Source organism: Oncorhynchus tshawytscha, linkage group LG03, assembly GCF_018296145.1.
Source record: "Oncorhynchus tshawytscha isolate Ot180627B linkage group LG03, Otsh_v2.0, whole genome shotgun sequence".
Classification (NCBI taxonomy): Eukaryota; Metazoa; Chordata; class Actinopteri; order Salmoniformes; family Salmonidae; genus Oncorhynchus; species Oncorhynchus tshawytscha.
The window spans coordinates 45,513,920-45,536,601 of NC_056431.1; the positions used below are offsets into that span (position 1 = coordinate 45,513,920).

The 22,682-nt window shown below is 40.6% G+C and overlaps 2 protein-coding genes across 2 annotated transcripts in view; one reads left to right on the forward strand and one right to left on the reverse strand.

Moving 5' to 3' along the window:
- The first annotated feature begins 4,520 nt into the window (after positions 1-4,520).
- LOC112245596 (2-oxoglutarate receptor 1) lies at positions 4,521-7,077 on the forward strand. Its single transcript, XM_024413723.2, has one exon. It carries the CDS (start codon positions 4,683-4,685, stop codon positions 5,709-5,711), a length of 1,029 nt encoding a protein of 342 aa, XP_024269491.1. The 5' UTR covers positions 4,521-4,682; the 3' UTR covers positions 5,712-7,077.
- The window catches only part of LOC112237150 (heparan-sulfate 6-O-sulfotransferase 3-B-like), a 104,359-nt gene continuing 87,814 nt past the window's right edge, over positions 6,138-22,682 (reverse strand). Inside the window, exon 2 of the mRNA XM_024405766.2 lies at positions 6,138-11,274. Coding sequence (XP_024261534.1) covers positions 10,545-11,274 — 730 coding nt within the window. The 3' untranslated portion in view covers positions 6,138-10,544. The remainder of the gene's footprint in view (positions 11,275-22,682) is intronic.

A 22,682-nucleotide genomic window follows, 5' to 3' on the forward strand; every position in this document is an offset into this window, starting at 1 on the left:
AACCCTCACAAGATTATAATTGACAGATTATAAAAAGACAAATAGCTAGGCCTATGCCCGAAATAGGTTTCAGAGAGGATGTGTAATAGATTATCAGTCAGGCAAATTGAGTAATGAAATTATCTGGTAGATTGGCTATAGGAAAGGGTTTAGTATGCATTGTAAACTTGTTAACCTTGGATAAGTGGCCATTGAAATCTATCAACCCTGTACTTTTCCTGTGACATGCATGCGTAGCCACTGTGTGGCCATTCTGTTACACATGCATGCAGGACACACACCAGCAGCTGGACATAATGTATCAATCCTAACATTGTTCTTGAGGATATCACACACTAATGAGGTATCGAATTAGCCAACCTATGAATCTATGGAAATCTACAAGGCAGAACACCACATATACGTGTGACATTTCTAAAAATGATCTGAGGAATATTGTGAGGATTTAGTGGGACTCTGGCTTGTTAGACATTTACACACAGCTGGTCCATTTCTAGTCTGTAAGTCACAGGACGTCCTTGTCATTATTTAATCTCTTGTGACAGACCACCTATATTCCGTCACATAACCATGGACCATCTCTTTTCCCTGTCATTTATTGAGTGCAAGATATGGGATTATGGAGGTATTTAAGGAGACAAAACACATTCCTTCCACTAAATTGAAAGTGGTATGTGTTGAATATTGTTGTAGGCATCAGAAAAAAAGATGACCCGACTGGAATGCCAGACTGGTGGTGGGGGGAAGCCTGCTGACCAGGCTCCACTACCTTGGCCATTCCACAACATGGCACCCTCCATGACAACCATGTGGCTGGCAAGCAGAGGTGGGCCATACAGCAGCGTAATTAGCTGTCAAATGACACAGCCATGTAAATTCTACTCTGCTGTAAAGTGGTTTACTCACAATGAATCTGGGAATCTGACTTAAGTGTTTCCAGCGTCTATTACCGTATAGTTGATAGGGAAGCATAGTCTAATGCAGAGAGTTCTAGTTTTGGATGAGGCACAGTGCTAATGTGGTTCTTTCTCTGCTAATTGGTCTGGGAGGAGACTTGGAATTACCAAGGGGACTGATCAAACATCTATACAGTGTTTCAGTGATAATTAAAACGTTTATTGATGGTTTATTAATGAACTTGATCAACAGCAGCATTTGGTCACAGCCAACATCAAAAGACAATATATGTATTTTTGTGTGATGGTTTGTATGTTTATTTGCTATATAAAGTAGCAGGCTAAATTATTTATGAAACCTCTAGCACTATGACTTTCCATTCATTCCATCCCAGTGCCTTTATTAAACTCTAGATTCAGATGTCACATTCATTTGATACAGTTGTGAGATTAAATATTGACTCACAGGAGAGGTCCAATCTTTGATCTTGTCACATTGACTATCCCCTTCAAAAAGAATGAAGCAGAGACATCAGAGCTGTATGTGGAAAGGTCACAACCTTGCTCCCTTCTAGACTGGAGAAATGTCACAGTCAAACAGACTGAGATATGGAAGCATGAGAGTGGAAACAGCCACCCTTGGGTTATTCTTTGGACTTGTTGCGGCATCAAACGGAATAATCCTTCCTTAGTGTGCTACGTTGGCATTTTCAAGCTAATTTATAAGGTAAAACATTGTGAAAAATCAACCAATTATTTGTCATTAAATGTTCAAACAATAACAACAAATTATACCATCCTTTTGAATGACTGATAATTGAGGTAATGTCTTTTTCTATCATCAAATCAAATTGTATTGGTCACATACACATTTTTAGCAGATGTTATTGCGGATGTAGCGAAATGCTTGTCACATTCCTAGTTTGATAGTAGCTTACGCTACACACTGGAGATGTTTGTATCAAAGTATAGCAGCAACCTTGAGGCATTCTTTATTCAACAGAAGTCATGGTTGTGCTGGATTTCTTTGACCTTAACCATTATTTCTTTATTCAGTTGCTGAAAATGTTCACAGTTGATGTGTTCAAATCAATAAGATCCAAGAAATTCAAGCAATACAACTCAGAGACCAGATTACTGGATAAAAGGGTAAAGTCCTACGAAGTCTGTTCAAACCTGTGTGTCTCTTTGTGTTTGTGTGGGGGTTTTTTTTGTGTGTGAGATAATGTGTGAAAGACTAAGAGTGAGATACATAGACTGCTAGAGATGAAGGAAGAAGTACTGTGCATAGAAATAGGAATAGAGGACAACACTATCTCTCCAGCATTTGCATCAGACCTTCTGATTTATCCTGAGCCAATCTGAAGGTGGGCAGAAGGTCACTGTGAAAGGGATGGCTGTCTAGCGCCCAGGTCCCTCCTACACTTGTCGGTGCCTGTCAGCACAGCCATAAACATCACTTCATACATCTGCCTACTGGAGTCATTTCCTGTGATATAAACTTCCCAGTCTTCATTGCCTACAGTATCTTATATTGTTTGATACTGCTCAGATGCGAGGAAAAAAATATGTATTATACTATCAGGTTTTAATATAATATTAATTCCATCAACTACAATACAATTACATTACTTTTCTGCTCTCTTCAGAATCAGTTTCTGATATTAGGCACCATCTAGTGGTTAAAAAAAAGGACCACTTCAATAATGACAACAAGATTCTGTATTTGTTATACTTGCAATGTGAAGTTATATGTTTAAAAACTGCAGCAAATCTAGTCAACGATTACTTTAGAATTTAACCCATGCATCACATGTAGATGTAATTCTGCAATATTATTCATTCTTGCCAGAACATAAGGCACTGACATTTTTACAAAAATGGGTTGGGATGACTTAATAGCTTGACTGAAAATGAAAAACAAAATAAAATGACATCTATTTTGGCTCGGTGTATTTGAAATATCAAAATATCTTCATAATAATGTCTCAATCATATTGCAAACAGATGCAATGTCAGTATATGTCCTCTAGATGTCATGCACCTCCTGTCTGTTTTTCAGGACTACATGATGAACTAGACCATCATCAAATAATCATTCATTATCACTATGGAATGTTTTTTTATTTTCTATTATCAAATGCATTGAAATGTCCTATCACTATTCCTTTTGTATCAAGGGAGGATTCACTGGACAACTGTTGGATTTCTGTGGTGTACACACTCTTTTCACGCCACTTCGATACAAAGTGATTTTTGTAGCAGGTTAGGAGAGCATTTTCGCTAAGTCACTTTGGTATCAAAGTGGCATGAAAATAGTATTTCCCTTCTGTGGTAGGCCTATTTGGTGGCTGCAACCTGGTCTCAGAAAATGTCATATTATTATGTATGTGAATATGAGACACTCCATTTAGTATGATATGTTCCGTATGGTATGTATTCCGTTTCGTATGGTGTTAAAAATTACAATTCATATTATATGTTACGAATTTGAAAAACGTACAATATGTTACGAATTCTAGCTAGGTGGCTAGGTGACTAATGTTAGCTAGCTGGCTAATGTTAGCTAGGCTAGGGCTTAGGGTTAGGTTAAAGGGTTAAGGTTAGGGTTAGGGCTAACTAAAAGGGCTAAGGCTAGGGTTGGGGAAGGGTTAGCTAAAAGGGTTCATGTTATGGGAAGGGTTAGCTAATATACTAAGTAGTTATAAAGTAGCTAAAAAAAGTAGTAAGTAGTTGAAAAGTTGCTAAAGTTGTCCGTAATGAGATTTGAACTCGCAACCTTTGGGATACTAGACGTTAATGTTGTACAGGGGAAGGATTAGCTAAAAGGGTTCAGGTTAAGGTTAGGGGAAGGGCTAGCTAGCATGTTGAGTAGTTGCAAAGTAGCTAAAAAGTTGTAAGTAGTTGAAAAGTTGCCGATTAGCTCAAATGCAAAAGTTGTCCGTGATGAGATTCTCCCAACCATTGGGGTTGCTAGACATTCGCGTTGTACGCCCAACCAACCACCTTATATTGTTTTTGCCTTAAATAGCCATCTAATTTGATTCTCCCGGATTTATGTTTACAATATTATGTCTAGTCTATGAGACCAGGCTGTCTAATAAGGAAATGAAAGGACATTCTATGTGATCATTCTTAGTTGAACAATAACTTAGAGGTGAAGGTATGTCTGCTGTTTGTGTCCTCAGTCAAGCAGACAGGGGTGACACATCTTCCAGGAATGTGGGATCAGGGAATTCTTAAAAACAACAAATGCAGTTAATCACAATGATTTACATAAAACATGTCAAAGTATGATGTTGCACAATTTGGTTTAATGTGTGACCTAAAATCACTCTCAATGAGGTTGTAATGGTATAATTCTCTACTTTCTATTTAAACCCACCAATCTCAAGTAATCTAACCATTGTGTCAAATCACAACTGTACTGTATAAATCACTACTACTGATTCTTGTGGGCTTAGTTAGAGTAGATCTTTGATACCTTTAAAGCTGCAAGGACACCTAATGCATCCTGCTGAAGAACTAATGGGCGCGCTACACATTCTTTGGGGGAGGGCTCTGGGATGCTGTTCAAACTGACTGCTGCCTGAAGAATCAGGAAATTCAGAAGTGACACACAGATACTGGAGCAGCATTGCAGCTAATAGTAAGAACAGATGCATTTCCCTCATCCAATTTCTTTCTGCGATTCTCTATTTTTTTCTATGATTTTTATTTTAATAGCATGAGCAATCTCCACTTGTGTTTGTCTTAGGACATTTTGTTGGCTCACACAACACAACCATGGCTAGTGAAGACAGGGATAATAAGACTCCTGAATGTTTTCCAGTGGATGACTACATAAAGAGATCCTACCTTCCGATCATGTATGGGATCATATTTGTAGTGGGGCTTGTGGGTAACATCAACTCAATCATCATCTACGTGGTCAGGCTGCGCCCATGGAAGAGCAGCAGCATCATCATGGTGAACCTTGCCTTGGCAGACCTCCTGTATGTTCTGTGTCTGCCCTTCCTGGTCCACTACTACATCCACGACGACTGGATCATGGGCGAGGCCATGTGTCGCATTGTTCGCTTTAGCTTCCACTTCAACCTGTACGGCAGCATCCTCTTCCTGACCTGCCTGAGTGTGTTCCGCTATGTGGTCGTGGTCCACCCGCTGAGGGCAGCCCAGGTGCAGAGGACGAGCTGGGGTGTGATCGCCTGCCTGGCTGTGTGGTTCATATCTGTGTTGGAGATTATACCCATGGTCCACATGATCACTGTGAAGAAGACTGAGAACAATATGACGTCATGCCTGGATTTTGCTAGTAATGATCCAGAAGAGGTGTGGGTCTATGGCTGGCTACTCACTGTCCTGGGCTACCTACTCCCCCTAGTGGTGGTGTGCCTGAGTTACATCCGTGTTGCATGTGAGCTGGCCGGTGGGCCACATGAGGGCCGTCCGAACAGGGTGCGTGCCCGCAGGATGACTGTGCTGATCCTGGTTGTGTTTGTGCTATGCTTCACACCCTTCCACATCCTCCGTGCCCTGCGGGTGTACACCCAGATGGAAGCCCAAAGGCCGGTGCCCTGTATGCTGCTGATAGGGGTCAATGCAGCCTACACCATCTCCAGACCCCTGGCAGGGCTCAACACCTTCTTCAACCTGGCTCTGTACACTCTGGCTGGAGACAGGTTCCACCAGGCGGTCCTTGGCCTCCTCCGCTGGAGACCCCAGTTTCTCAAGACCAAGAGGCCCATCATGGTGGCAGTGATCGGCCAACCAGGCAGAAACAGTATGTCACAGGCTAACGTGCTAAAGAGCTGAGTCAAAATACTACACAACATTTTTATATACATATGGTTGATTTACTTCATTTCAAAACACAGAAGTCTATTTTTTGGTGTTGCCAAAAATAACTATGTCCTCTTTACTACTTACTAACTTAGTAACTTACAAATGCACTGCTCGCCTTTGAGTAACTTTATTAGGTGCTGTCTTTCTAGGGTGACCATGTTTCTGAACGTTACTGATATTGTCGAAATGTTTTTGCCATAAAACTGGTTCTGTCAACTGCTGTGCAAGATAAATCACAGCAGGGTGCTCTTATCTTGAGTAGACTGGATTCAGTAGGGAAATGCTAGGTTTCTGGGTCAGTCTTTAATTGACAATACATTGCATTATAACAAGCTGTACAATCATACAACATATAATCATGTTAACAATTAAATGTGTTAATCACTGTCAGTAAATATTGGACTTTTATTTGATTTGATTTAACCTTTATTTTATCAGGGGGGTCATACTGAGACCAATGTCTCTTTTAAAGATGAGCCCTGAATTACATAAATTACAGAAAAAACCCACATCAAAATATAAATACAAAACGGAAGCAGAAAGAAAAACATCTTCATCAAATGCAAACACATTCATCATTAATAAGATCCTCAATCATCTTTCTGAATTGCCCTAGAGGCACCAGGACATCACATTTAAGAACAGAGAAGACTTACAATGTTGGACTCAAATATTGTCTCAAAACATTGGACTGAGGATAGAACACTGTCATCTATGATCTAGCTATAGAGTCATAGATTTAATAAGAATGTCAGACTTCGCTGCAGAGTGATTGCTTAGAACAGATGTGAACCTTTTCCTTTCATACGGCTGGCACTCGAGTGGGGCACGATCAGTAGAAAAGCTCAGAAAGCTTTCACAATAGAATAATAATAATCAGTTATTTAGGGAAGAAATATAGTATATATGTACGACAATGGGTTTTACATGACATTATATCCTGATAGTGTAACGATCCGTTTGTGGAGGTGGAAAACTGTTTGTTCACATCAGCCAACAGTAAAAAAAATCAACGGTGATTTCACATTTCACTAAAGGTGCCTGTCTGCACACAATAATAATCCAGACATCTGAACTTCCTCAAACAAACCCAGCAGGATTATTACCACAAAGCAGGAGCATATAAAATAATACAGTACATGTTATGTTACCTGTCTGAGAAGCTATTCTCCTTGTTTGTGGGTATGAGTCATTTTCCTTCCTCATACCACAGCTAGGAGGAAATAAGCGGGATCTGTCGGGAGTAGACTAAACAGCAGAGTCTGTCTGTCTGTCTGGTGGTTCCTGTCTGGTGGTTCCACTTTTTTTTGCAATAAAATGAATGAGCTTTTTGAAAGAAGATGAGTCTTCATTCATTCAACTTATTAACTGCATTAAGTTGAGAGTCAGGGCAATTTCCTGCATAGAGAGAAGCTTGTATTAGGCAGGTAATAGTCCAATCAGTGTCTTGTAAGCAGACCAATATTTCCATCCCTTGTCACTGCTGAATAACAGCAAATGAAAGAGACTGATGATTGTACAGTGCATATACCTGTATATATAAACTGCTATTTCTGGACCAGAACATTCTGAATTATTCTCCCTTGTTCCCTTATTTCTCCCTTAGTAATAATCTCACTATAGCAACAGGAAAGGAACTTGAATATTTCCTTTAACAAGTAGTGTTCTTCTCAATGGTCCTCTCCTTTCTGCCTAATTTTCGTGTTTTACAATGCATATAATATATCCCATTGAAATGCAATCCTCAGGAGACAGACACACACATGAAGTGAAACACATCCACTATACCACACTTCATTATGATGCATGATTATGAAAATATTGGTGGAGAAAATACAGGCCAAAAAATCTTGCAAACACAACCAATGCTAATAATTCACGTAAACAAGTTTAATTTCGACAGTGCATGACCTACTGATGAAGATAGATGTTGGACGCCTGGTCACCTGACTGGGACTGTGTTTATCTGGGCTGTTTGCTAACACGGACGAAGCTAGTGCTTGTATTGCATTTTAAAGGTCAAGACCTCATGAATGTGGTTAAATGTCGGTGAATAACTTTCCTAATGTCTATGGCTTCATACCAATGATTCCAGGCAGAAAAGGGTCATGTTTGTTCAATGCATTTATTTCTAATATCTGAAGTAGTATTCACCCAGCCTTGCAGACCTGACAAGAACATTGCTGATAAAGTATAACACATCAAATGGCATCAAGACTGTCCTTTTCATACACAGCAATTTGAACAGGAACATACAGATACATAAATGTAGAAAGTTCTCCCTCGTGTGATGGTATTATAACCTTTTTCCTTTTAGACAAACTCCCTTGTTTGCAATAAATAAATGCAAGATTACCTGTTTTTCAAAGATGTGCACTTAAGTTGAGTGGCAGTTGAAGTTCATTCAAATCACTCTTTCACAACATGGCATGTCACAGGGCTTTGGGGATGGCAGTACAATATCTAGTGTGACATTCTCTTTTTAGGCTTGATTTCATCGCTATATTTACACTGAGGTCTGATAAGGATAATAGGTTTGAAATATTCATTTCAGACTTTTCAGACTTTGCGTCAATATACACATCACACTACCGTAAGTTTGAGCAGATAACAACTACATGAATATAAGCAGTTTTTTTCATCAGGGAGATTGCTTCACAGCACATTCCACCCCACCCCCCCCCCGAAATAAAACTTGGTATTGTATCCATAATGTTGGTTTGAAAATGCTGGGGCATTGTATAAACATGGTGTGTTGGCTCACTGAAATTGCAGGCAAACTTGTGGTCAATATACAATAATGGTACGCACGCACACACACTCCAATAATTGTATAGCTTGAGCAATGTTTCCTGCAAACAGATGCTGCATATTCCTGAATGAAAAATAATTTTCAATAGAGCTTTTCCATTTAGCAGTTTTTTTAGTACAAGAGCAGGACTAATCTGGATTAGGGATACCAACCCAAACTGTGATAATAGTTACTATTACATTACAGTCAATCAACTAACTGGATACAAACTTACTTAAACAACAAAAACTTCCACTCATCGGTTAAGGTTAATGGACCAAAGCTGTGCTCAGTGATCAGACAGACATACATCTTCTGAAAAAATCAAGTAAAAACAGGATAAATGTGAAAATGAAAGCAGCAGCAAATTCATGTTTTTATAAAAAAAATATTGTCATTGGAGAGTTGAAATGTTCACAACAGAACAACAGATCAGAATAGCAAATCCATGATTGAATCTAAAATGACATCATCATCACAGCCATCTGCAAGTAATTCAACCATAACAATTAGATTAATCTCGTTTGATACTTTCAAGTTTGTTTAATGTTCATTCAGAAGTTACCTGTGTTTTGAGGGGGACAATCAGACATGAAACTAGATGTGGTACATTTCATCTCCTTCATACTACAGGAAACTACTGTATTCTGCTACCGTGTCATCTCAGGCTGTTATTCTGGTAGCATTAGAACCCCCCTCACAGCCCACAAAGCCGTTGGCGTGGGCTCCACAAACATGTTAAACCACGGAGTGTGACGGGGTGAGCACGAGGGCCGAATGCTGATCACCTCATTGACAGTCAGTCCACACACCAACCACACTGACCTGGCTCCTCAGACCTCACCTAGAGCATTTACCTACTGGTTATCTTTACCTTCTGGAGAAGACTACTTAAACAATCCGAGCTTAACATTTTTGAAAAATCTTCCTTGAGGAGTTCTTTCCATTTGTAATGTGAAAGCTGAATGTGGTAAGTCTGGTCAGTGCAGAATAGAAATCAGGCTGGTTTTCTTCAGGGTAATCCTCTCTTTGTGAGTTTATGATTGACTTCACATTCCAACACACAGATAGTGGATGAACAGTGGATGAACAGAAACAGCAGTTCCTCCCAGTTGAAACTTGAACGGTGTTGCATGTAGACAAACTCTACTGAATATTGCACCCTAGAAAACATTTTTGCATCATAATCAAAACGTCTGACATTATCTTGACTGACTACAACTACACTATATTTGTGTGAGGGAAATGTAAATATAATTGAAACTGCCATGATAAAATGAAACTAAATACATTATCTTATTTCTGAGAAGTCGTCAATTTGCAAGGTCCCATTAAGAAAACAGTAGCTACGTAAACAAAGACAAATATTTTCTAAGTCGGTGTACTTTTGGCTCTCATCATTTCTTTTGGAAGTAACTCTCCATCCTCAAACCGTCTCTCAGATATAATATGGACACATGACATGCGAGAATCAGCACTTTTATATTGTTTTCTGTTGAACTACTATATTCCTGTCAGTCGCAACAAAAAAACACTGATTGATATCCACCCCTTGACAGTGAGTCCCAATAAAAATGTATTTGCTAGCAGCATCTTTTGATTGTGTCTTCTTTAAGCTTAACTTACTGCCTTTAAAGAGTTATCATAATCTACATGATAATAAATAACCATGACTAAGAGGCAGGAAAGCAAAGGAGCAGCAAAACAATTCATTACAAATAAATACATTAAACCATCCATTTGAAGATCTAAGACACCAAAGGGCACTCCAAGGCAGAGCTTCTGTGATACTGACTCACAGACTTGGCAGTTTCATAACCAGAAAGAAACTTTAGCAGAGCGCTAGGATCACACTGAAGCTGAGAAAGAGATAAAGATAGAGATAGTAGACAGAAAAAGACAGAGCGATAGAGAGAGATTGACAGAGGCAGAGAGAGAAAGAGTACCATGTGAGATGATTCTGGAGGTGATCACCAGTGACCTCTCTCTGTGTGCGTGGCCAGGGTAAGACCTCACCAGCGGGCCACCTGGCTGGTGTAGTCTTCAGTGGTTGTGGCCAGGTCGCCTCCGCCCCCGTACCCCCGGCGTCTGGGGAGTGAGGCCCTGCTCTGCTCCCTCTGCTCCCGAAGCCATCGGCGCTCCTCACGCCTCTTCAATCGCTCCGCCTGGTGCTCGCGCTGGCGGGTGTATTGGAAGCGCTGGAGGAACAGGTCCTTGGCATACTCGTACAGCTGCACGTCCAGATAGTTGAGCTCCTCGATGCGACGGCGCACAGCCTCGCTCAGGTCCACGTTGGCGGCGCGCGTGCTGTTGATCTGAGTGAAGGCGGCGATGAAGCGCAGGCTGAACGTCCGCTCAAACAGGTACTGCGTCTTGCGCTGGAACTCTGTCAGTCCGTAGAAGGCCATGTTCTTCAGGTTGTTCATGGCGCTGCCCAGCAGGATGTGGTTGCGATCGCTCTCGTTCATGGAGGACAGGTTGTAGCAGCCTACCAGGTTGAGGTCGGCCAGCATGCGCACCTGTCGGTTGTTGGCCAGGTTGGACGGGCAGTCCATGAACTCGGTTAGGGTGACGCCCGACCAGTCATCCCCGCTGTAGCAGGTGGGCAGTTCGTCCTGTGTGGGCGAGCGCCCGTCACACATGTGCAGGGAGGTCTTCCAGGTGGCACCTCGCTGCACGTGCTTCCACTCGCTCAGGTAGCGGGAGACGGGGTCACGCAGCATGGTTATGTAGTAGAAGTCCCTGCAGCCAAAACAAACACAGTCAGAGAGCTACGAACACATCAACATCACACAGGCCTACGCAGCATTGTACTGACAGATGGTGACTTTTGTGACTGGGTATCGCACTTCAAGGTTGGACGCTAATTAGCAAACTGAAACTTCAGAGAGATTATCAGAGGTCTTTTTCCCTATTGTCCTTGAACACAAAAGTGATTTATCGTGTCAATGCTAGGGGAATATCAACAGAGTTATGGGTGTTTTACAACTCACCTAAGGTTGTACTATTTGATCATGAGCATGTCTAGTCATCAGAAATAACCTGAAGCAAAAACCTAGTTGACCAATGATGGATATAAAACCTATCAAAACCTAAGTCTTTTGCATTCCTAATCAAGTGCTTTACCCATCAGTTGTCTACCAAACAAAGCTCTATGTTTTAGAGGAGAAATTCCAGTAGCACTTTGGAGAGGAGAGCTGTTAAATGAAAGATATTATTTTTATACACATCACTGCCTCTCCTACAGAGAGGGACTATCTCCTCAATCATTGTAAGCCTAGGGACAGCCACTGAACATTAAAAAAAATTCAATTAATCAGTTTCCTGCAGTGCCAACTTAAGGACATTCAAAGGAGAGGAACTCAGTACAGGCTACAGTAAAATTGGAGAATGTGCTGGAAAAATCCATAGCAGTAAGCAATGTAGTACAGAGTGAAACCATTGTCAAAAAGATGTTGAGAACATACTCTGCAACCTACTCAATAAAAATGTATGTAGGCAGTAGGAATCATAATAAAACGATATGTAGGCAGTCGAAATCATATACAGTACTACAATTCCACGATACCTAGTTAAATAAAGGTAAAACCTTTTTTTTAAATACACAAGCTCCAAATGGCAAAACATACAGACAAAAGTTTAGACACACCTACTCATTACCAGGTTTTTCTTTATTTTTACTATTTTATATAATGTAGAATAATAGAGAAGACATCAAACCTATGAAATAACACATATGGAATCATGTAGCAATGTAGTAGTGTTAAAAAAATCTAAATATATTTGAGACTCTAACAAGTAGCCACCCTTTGCCTTGATGACAGCTTTTTACACTCTTGGCATTCTCTCAACCAACTTCACGAGGAATGCTTTTACAACAGTCTTCAAGGAGTTCCCACATATGCTGAGCACTTGTTGGCTGCTTTTCCATCTCATTTGGGTTGAGGTCAGGTGATTATGGAGACCAGGTTATCTAATGCCACACTCCATCACTCTCCTTGGTCAAATAGCCTTTACACAGCCTGGAGGTGTGTTTTGTGTCATGGTCCTTTTAAAAAAAAAAAAATGATAGTCCCACTAAGCTCAAACCAGATGGGATGGTGTACATGCTGGTTAAGTGTGCCTTGAATTCTAAATAAATCATGGACATAGTCACCAGCAAAGCACCCTAACACCATCACACCTCCCCCTCCATGCTTCACGATGGGAACCATCCATTCACCTACTCTGCGTCTCACAAAGAGACGGCGGTTGGAACCCAAAATCTCAAATTTGGACTCATCAGACCAAAGGACAGATTTCCACTGGTCTTAATGTCCATTGCTCGTGTTTCTTGGCCCAAACAAGTCTCTTCCTATTATTGGTGTCCCTTTGACCATGAATTTGACCATGAAGGCCTGATTCACATTGTCTCCTCTGAACAGTTGATGTTGAAATGTGTCTGTTACTTGAACTCTGTGAAGCATTTATTTGGGCTGCAATTTCTGAGGCTGGTAACTCTAATGAACTAATCCTCTGCAGCAGAGGTAACTCTGTGTCTTCCTTTCCTATTGCGGTCCCAATGAGAGCGAGTTTCATAACAGCGCTTGATGGTTTTTGTGACTGCACTTGAAGAAACTTTAAAAGTTCTTGAAATTTTCCAGATTGACTGACCTTCATTTCTCTTTGCTTATTTGAGCTGTTCTCGCCGTAATATGGACTTGGTCTTTTACCAAGTAGGGCTATCTTCTGTATACCACCCCTACCTTGTCACAACACAACTGAATGGCTCAAACGCATTAAAAACGAAAGAAATTCCACAAATTAACTTAACAAGGTACACCTGTTAATTGAAATGCATTCCAGGTGACTACCTCACGAGGCTGGTTGACAGAATGCCAAGAGTGTGCAAAGCTGTCATCAAGGAAAAGGGTGGCTACATTTAAGAATCTCAAATAGAAAATATATTTTGATTTGTTCAACACTTTTTTGGTTACTACATGATTCCATTTGTGTTATTTCATAGTTTGTATGTCTTCACTATTATTCTACATTATATAAAATAGTAAAAATAAAGAAAAACCTGGTAATGAGTAGGTGTGTCTAAACTTTTGACTGGTACTGTATGAATGAAATAGTCAAAATAAATAAATACACTTTTGAAGAGACACCTGATATAATGTTTTCTTCACTTTACATTGCAAAGAGGGCTGTCTATTTACAAAAAATCCACAGCTGCTCTATCAACACAAGGCTTTCTGACAACTTCAAAGGAAAAACATCACACTCCCAAACTCCAGGTCGGTATGTCAAGGCAGCCTGAGGTAGAGAGCAGTGAAGGGCTGGGGCAGGTGTTGGCTAGGCAGGCCTCCCCTAAGGTGATGTCCTCCGAGTGCCAGTGAATATTTAATGGGGCCGCATTCGGATGTGACCCGGGAGAGCAGACTGGCCGGATAAAGTGGGATGTGCCGCTGAGACTTCACACTGATTCCAAAGCTGCTCGGCTTTTCAGCTCCACACACACACGCACACACACACGCACGCACGCACACACATACACACATACACACACACACACACACACAGGTAAACAGACGTATGCACATGCAGGGTTGTACGTACGCAGGTATACACGCATGCACACACTCATGGCCCAGTTTTTTAACCAATGGTACAGTCTCGTGTAGTCATTGTTTTAGGTATTCTGAGGAGGATGTCCTGTTCCTTGTATTCTACAACAGATTCTATTTCTCCCTTGTCAGTTCTGTAAAATCTGCACTTGAAAAATAAGAGTGCTGCGATTATGACACTGTCATGACCATATTCACAGTCTGAAAGGATACACCACAAAGTAACATTCAAGAATCTAGAAATCTTTGTTGAAGGTCTACACTTAACTGATTGTGTGTCACTGACCTAGACACAATACCCCACAATGCCAAAGTATAATTTTGCTTTTACATTATTATTATTATTATTTTATTTTTTTACAAATGAATAACATATGAAAAGCTGAATGTTTTGAGTCAATAAGTATTCGACCCCTTTGTTATGGCAAGCCTAAATAAGTACAGGAGTAAAAATGTGCTTAACAAGTCACATAAGAAGTTGCATGGACTCACTCTGAGTGCAATACTAGTGGCTAACATGATTTCGGAATGACTACCCCATCTCTGTACCCCACACATACAATTATCGGTAAGGTCCCTCAGTCGAAAAGTGAATTTCAAGCACAGATTCAACCACAAAGACCAGGGAGGTTTCCCAATTCCTCACAAAGAAGGGCACCGATTGGTAGATGGGTGAAAATAAAAAAGCAAGTCACTGGATATTTATTTGAGCATGGTGAAATGATCAATTACGCTTTGGATGGTGTAGCAATACACCCAGTCACTATAAAGATACAGGCGTCCTTCCGAACTCAGTTGCAGGTGAGAAAGGAAAGACAGTTACAGTTAAAACAGTTACAAAGTATAATGACTCTGATAGGAGAAAACTGAGGATGGATCAACAACATTGTAGTTACTCCACAATACTAACCTATATGACAAAGAGATAAGAAGGAAGCCTGTACAGAATAAAAATATTCCAGAACATACATCCTGTTTGCAATAAGGCACTAAAGTAAAACTGCAAAATAAAGGAGGTAAAGGAATTACCTCCTGAATACAAAGTGTTATGTTTGGGGAAAGTCCATCACAACACTTAACTAAGTACCACTCTTCATATTTTCAACCATGGTGGTGGCTGCATCATGTTATGGGTATGCTTGTCTTGGGCAAGGACTAGGGAGTTATATAGGATGAAAATAAATGTAATAGAGCTAAGCACAGGCAAAATTATAGAGGAAAAATGATTTCAGTCTGCTTTCCAACAGACACTGGGAGACAAATTCAACTTCCAGCAGGACAAAAACCAAACACACAAGGACAAATATACACTGGAGTTGCTTACCAAGACAACATTGAATGTTCCTGAGTGGCCTAGTTACAGTTTTTACTTAAATCGGCTTGAAAAATCAATGGCAAGACTTGAAAATGGCTGTCTAGCAACGATCAACCCCCAACTTGACAGAAGTTGAAGAATTTTAAAAAGAATAATAGGCATATATTGTACAATCCAGGTATGCAAAGCTCTTAGAAACTTACTCCAAAACATTAACAGCTGTAATTGTTGCCAACAGTGATTCTAACATGTATTCACTCAGGGGGTTGAATACTTATCTAACCAAGATATATGAGTGTTTAATTTTTAATAATAATTTTAAAAAAACATATAATTTGTCTTCCACTTTGACATTACAGAGTATTGTGTGTGGATCATTAACAAAAAAACATTTTAAAGCCACTTTGTAACATAACAAAATGTGTAAAAATTGAAGGGGTGTGAATACTTTCTGAAGGCACTGCATATATTAAGACCCCCTGAATATTAGCAACATAGAACAGCAATATTTATGTCTGTTTTTCTGTGTCACCAGGCAACACATGGCATCTTCACAGTAATAGCATATTATTATTAAATGACACTAATGTATGTAATACGAAAACTTGTTTGTTCCTTATGCATCAATTACTTAACAGCAATGACACGATCAATCATGATTACCATGATTATCACTAAATCAAATATTGTTGGGAAAAGGTTTCAGAGAGTATACCCTAACACTCCAATCACCCCCATATGATGTAACTATGTGCCATGGCGTCAGTATGTATGGGTGCACGAGAGTGCAGTGTAGTGAGTGGGTGGTGAGCAGAGCAGAGCACCCTCTCTCTCTCTCTCTCCCGCCCGTGGTGAGTTGGCAGTGTGTCTCAGGCAGTAAGCTGTGATTAGAGCCCCGCTGGCAGCAGCTGTATCCTGGCTCTTCTCTTCATACTGGAGTGGATCGCCCAGCTCCGGCTACAGCCGACAGACACATCCTCATTAGCCTGTATCAGGGACACAAACACATGCAGCAAGTGTTGCCTGAGCACGCCAGTACGCTCAAAGGTCATCCGTGTGCACCATCAGTGTCACGGTGCATCAGCATCAAAGTATCGAGAGAGAAAGGAGACTGGCCCTGCACGCCACAGAAGGACTTTAGACAGGGGGGTGAGTCGGCCCAGTGAGCTACCGCCCATCGTCCTGTTTTAATAATCACTTCACATAGCCATTATCCGCAATCACAAGTGGAGCTGGCAGTTGCTATCTTGAATCTTCAGAGATAATAATTGGAGTTTGTTCATATGCTGATGATTTCTCCCTGTTGATTTGTTTACGTGTGATTGGGTAAACAGAAAATGATTAAAGGACATAAAACATTTTTTAATTTGGCGTCGTTCCATAAAGCCCCCAGGATGCAGACAGAGACACATCCTGTGCCAAGAATTTCCAGCCCACTTAAAGTGTTTAAGTTGAGAGGCCTGCTGAACCCCAGTTAATCATGGATCAATAATGGATGTGAAGCATATTGCATCTCAGTCAGCTCCAGAATGCTACCTCTAAGAAGCTGCAGCAAGACCCAACTGGAGCGGAGACTAACGACAGGTCATTAACATGGAAGAGGACTATAAGAGCATATGAATTCCAATAAGGCTGAGAGGAAGTAATGCGGCTCTGGATGTTTATGGATGTTTAAACTTTTATAGAAACTGTGCACTATGCACATGAGGAAGACATCATATTTACTGAATCTGATGAATATCTGATTAAAATGTCAGATTTATCTGTCTACAATAACTTCAATTCCAATCACTATCAACACAATATGCTCCAATTTCTGCTATCGCAATAGAGAATTTGAGAGATAGAGAGTTATTTACTGGCAAACAATAGCAGCTTTACAGTAGCTGAGGACCTACCAACACAGTACCTCTCTCTTTTGGGATTTCTTCCTTAAACCAAGCTGGATAAAAGCAGTATGAAGGACATCAGCCTCTCCTAAAGACTGGCACAGCACCACAGGAAGAGTGACAGAGACTTGCCCCTTCTTCCTCCATCTCAACCTCCTCTCCCATCTCTCCACACAGGGACCCATCTGTGCAGACGGTAAACTACTATTCATCCAAGCCAGTGTCAGCTCAACAGCCAACTGGCTTTTAATTGCCTGTAATTAACCTCAACGACATGATGCCAGCCCGCAGACCCTCCATGATTGCATGCTACTAAAAAAGAGAGTATACATTTAGCCCAAGAACATGGTCTTCACTGAAGGTGAGGGAACTGGCTTCACAAGTCAACCAACTTTACAAGCATTTCGCAATAACATCTGCTAAACACGTGTATGTGACCAATAAAATTGGATTGGATTTGGAACGGGAATCTGTGAAGTCTGGGCAGAAACTTGTAGCAGATGCCTGCAGGTAGAACCAAACTACAGATCTGTCTGCTAACTGTGCAGAACTTTGCTATAAACTGCTCTGCTACTAAATGTCTACCACTGTGTGCCTGCAAATAAGTAAGGCAAACCTTGTCCAGAAACTTCAGCACCAAAGCTGACTGATCTCGTGTCAGGGAGAACTATGGAGTGTTGTTTGAAGAAATTGCCTCTGATATCTTTCCCTTGAGGTTCTCCCTCAATCTGCTCACTTGCTATTGTGCCATGTCTGGTTTACAGTCGCTTTAGAAAAGCTTTGATCGCTTTGTTTGCTAGCTCGATGTGGTCTGCTGGAATTAGACAGGGGATGTGTAGTGTATGCTGAGACAAACTTTATGTTCGGCGGCTGATTAGACTTGCCCGACACCTATTTGTGCCCTGCATCATGTAACAGAAATGAATATGCAACAAATTCCAGTGGACTGCGCTTGAGGCCATTTCAGAGGGGCGCGCTACGTTTCATCTTGGACCTGGCAAAACCTCAAACCTACTGCTCCCTCCGTCTAAAGCTTGCTGATCAGACCACTGAGGTATAATAAGGATCAGACGATGCTTTTCAGGAGCCTCAGAAGTTCACAGTCTGCCCAGCAGGGTTACAAGGGTCAAACAACTCTCTGTGCTGATACCTTTTATTCAAAGGTCTCCGTTTATTAAAGAGATGTATCACAGAGAAAATTATAAAGCTTGACAAAAGCAAGCATGAACTAGTCTGTGCTTTAAATCATGTGACCGTATTAATATTTGTCTGTCCCCTTAGACATAATTTTAAAAAGCATTATATCCGACCTTCAATAAGCATCGCAGGTCATGCTTTTGGGACAGACACTTCCAGTGACTCGTTTAACATCCATGTTGTCGTGTCTTTGGCATCATTAAACTGAAGATGAATCTTTATCAAATAACTCTCTGTAATTATTATTAGGCCATTAAACTGATTAATCATGTAACTGTAATTAACTAGGGGGCACCAAGGAAAATATTCAGATTACAAAGTTATAATTTTCCTAATATAACTTTCAGATATTTTAATATCTGATCCTTTAGTCTTCTGATTAATGACGTATTCTTTACCTCACGTTAGTCTCATTCCAAACGTCGTAAATTGTTGGTTATCTGCACAAACCCAGTCTTCACTATGAGTCATCCATACATTAATTGTCTTAAAATAATTTATTTACTAACTAAGTAATTCACAGAAATGCATAACAAACAGTAGATAGTTACAAGGAAATGATAAAGGAGTTTCCCTAGTGGGATAAACCGGCATCGCGGCTTGGTGTACAAAAGGGAAGTGGGGGTTCGACTGAGATAAGAAAACACACAGTTGATAATTATAACAATTGAAATGCTAATCCTTTGCACATGAACACTCACTCATTCGGGAACAATTGCAATCAATATATATATTTACGCTCAGTGTGTCGTCGGGATCTCTGTTGAAAAGTTTGTTTCTGTTGGAGAGTTTGTCCACTCTCTCTCTCTCTATCGTGGTTAGAATAGATAGTTCAGAGTGACATTCATTCATGTCATTATAGGATAGATGTTTTGGCGGTTGTCGGTCTTCGCGTTCAATGATACCGAATTCCTAGCTGCAGACTAGTAATTAATATCAAAGACTTGTTCTTATTCTGTCGGTATCGATAGTCTAAGAGTTTAACCACGTGGTATGGTTAAAAGATTCTGCCATCTACTCAAACCTTAAGCTCGGTCTCCTCTCAAACCTTGGCCCTCTCGTTATCGAGGTCAGCTAGTCTCAATCTTAGTCCTCTCGTAATTGAGAGAAACATGGTCTGTTGAGAAATTCTCAAGGTGGGGGTTTTATTCGGAAGAGCAGAAAGGGCTGTCCCTGGACGCCAGACCATAACCGTGCTTATGGGCGGTCTTCTGATTTAGTTAAACTCCAAAGGGAATTGGAGTTTTCTTCATTAAACAGTCCAAAATCACATTACACAATTTCACAAACAGTATCATCCTCACTCATTCATCTTATACAACAATTAGATGTAAGCCTCATATCTGAGGCTATTGTATAAACAGCGTTATGGTAATGTGGCCGTATTGACTCCCATGAGTTTCACAAAATTGTACCAAATGGACCAGTTCATAGCTGGATTCTTCACTGATCTTTTTTATACCTTCTCCAGAACATAAATGTTGTTCGGACCTCAAGTTCTGTGAGGTGGAAGAAATTCCTTTGTTCTCTCTATGAAAACTCACTCTCTCTCTATACTGTGGCCATGAGGAGATAATCTCCTCCATGGAATTTACGACCTGAGGTCGCAGTAGCCTGAGTGTAGGAGACAGAGAGAGGGGGATGGTGCTCGCTGTACCCAAAGAGGGCAACGTCATGACAAAGTCATTGGAGCAGGAGTGTCTGTGTAAACTTGGCTTATTATGCAAGTGTCATTGTCAGTATCCTGTCAATAAATCGCCTTAATGAGTTTGACTTTACTCAAACCAATCCAGTACATGTCCACAGAGCAAACACTGTATTATAGTTAGAGGTGATCATTTCCATTCCCAGTCCTTTGATGTCAATATACAAGAAGACTGTCCAATGACAAGGGTTTTACCTGAGGAGATGTTCTTCCTGTAGATTTACACCTCACTTGACTCCTGGCCTTTCCTCAGCTCTCCACTCTGCTTCTCCTCCATGGCCTACAGACATCAGCGCTCCCTCAGGATTCCCAACCTTTCAGTGCTCTAAAGGTTGTCAGATTAATCACGCTTCCGATTCCAGTCGTCTGTCTCTTCCACCACCTCCTTCACTCTACCCCCTCTATCTCTCTCTTTCCCTCTCCCTGTGTTTTGCTCTCTCCTCTCTCTCATACTGATATTAACAACTGTGGCTTGTTTTGGAGGTTGTTTAAAAATATTAAATTGCTGTGAAAAAAAAAAGTCTCTGTATGTAGCCTAGTGTTGACAAAAAAAAAGAAGCAAAACTCCAGCAGACAGTTGATTTAAAGGGGACAAACTAATTTAGTCTGCTACTGTATGCCTGCCTCACCTGAGATTGCAGCTCGCTATATCTGAAATCACTATAAGGGAGAATGTGATCCAGTGCAAGCTGTTTCAGGAGAGGAGAAATCAATTCCTAATAAAGAAACTGTGCTGACGGTTTGGGACGGTGTATTAGTTCTATCACACTGCCCGTAGAGAGACGATTATTTACTCTACTTCATTACTCATATTAGCAAGTTTGATTAAAAAAACAGTCACTCATTTGGGTTTCATACACCTGAATCAACAACCCAATGAAATGCAGAAGTGAAGGAGATACTTGTCAAAGAAGAAATCCTTGGCTATTATTCTCCTCAGTGAATTGCCACTTAACAAAGTAATGCGGACATAAAGTTCCGCATGCAGCCAGTCAGGTCCAACATTAGTGGCACCCTTGACAAATATGAGCAAAATAGACTGTATAAAACAAATAACACAAGTACTGAGCTATACTCTATGCTCCAACAAAAATTGGGAAATTATATTATTTTATACTAATACAATTGTCTAATAGAAAGCATGAGCTGGCGCACTACCAAAGAAAATGATTTTGTGTAGAGGTGCTGACTAATGGAGAATAAACCCATATGTATAACCCCACAGTCATGTATTGGGTAAAAAAACACCAATGTTTCAGCCTCCCTTCAGGGTGTTTTTGGTGTTTTTTTACCCAATACATGACTGGGGGGGTTATACATATGGAGCGTACTAATTCAGTTGCTCAGAGAAATAGATTTTGTTAAACAAGTAATTGCCAAGGCAGCAGCTACTCTTCCAGGGGTCCAAACGCATTAAGGCACTTACATTACATATAAAACAAAAGATAAAACAATACATCATATAACATTATTACACCACTACATAATTACAATACAACATGTATAATACCACCCTACAACAATATTACAATGTACGTGTGTGTAGAGTGCGTGTGCCTGTGCTTGTGTGTGTATGCGTGTGTCTGTACCTGTGTGTGTGTGTGTATCTTTTCAGAGTCTCCGCTGTTCCATAAGGTGTATTTTTACCTGTTTCTTTTATCTGATTCTACTGCTTGTATCAGTTACCTGATGTGGAATAGAGTTCCATGTAGTCATGGCTCTATGTAGTACTGTGCGCCTCCCATAGTCTGTTCGGGACTTTGGGACTGTGAAGAGACCTCTGGTGGCATGTCTTGTGGGTTATGCATGGGTGTCCCGAGCTGTGTGCTAGTAGTTTAAAACAAACAGATCGGTACATTCAGCATGTCAACACTTCTTACAAAAACAAGTAGTGATGAAGTCAATCTCTCTTCCACTTTGAGCCATGACAGATTGCATGCATATCATTAATGTCCCTCTTTGTGGCACCTGACCACCCTACTGAACGGTCGTCTAGGTGCGACAAAACTAGGGCCTGTGGGACCTGCCTTGTTGACAGTGTTGTTAAGGCAGAGCAGCGCTTTATTATGGACAGACTGCTCCCCATTTTAGCTACAGTTGTATCAATATGTTTTGACCATGACAGTTTACAATCCAGGGTAACACCAAGCAGTTTAAATCACCTCCATTTGCTCAGTTTCCACATTATTCATTACAAGAATAAACTACGGTTTAGTGAATGATTTGTCCCAAATACAATGCTTTTATTTAAAAAATATATATATTTAGGACTAACTTACTCCTTGCCACCCATTCTGAAACTAACTACAGCTCTTCATTAAGGATAACAACACTGAGCCTTTTTCTAAAATGTTTTATGAGATTGGAGAACATAATGTAAGGGATCTTTGAACATTCCTCCATAGAGGGATCTTACAGATCCTATGTCTGTGCTT

Coding starts and splice junctions, on each gene's coding strand:
- LOC112245596 (XM_024413723.2), top strand. CDS start 4,683: ATGGCTAGTGAAGACAGGGATAATAAGACTCCTGAATGTTTTCCAGTG.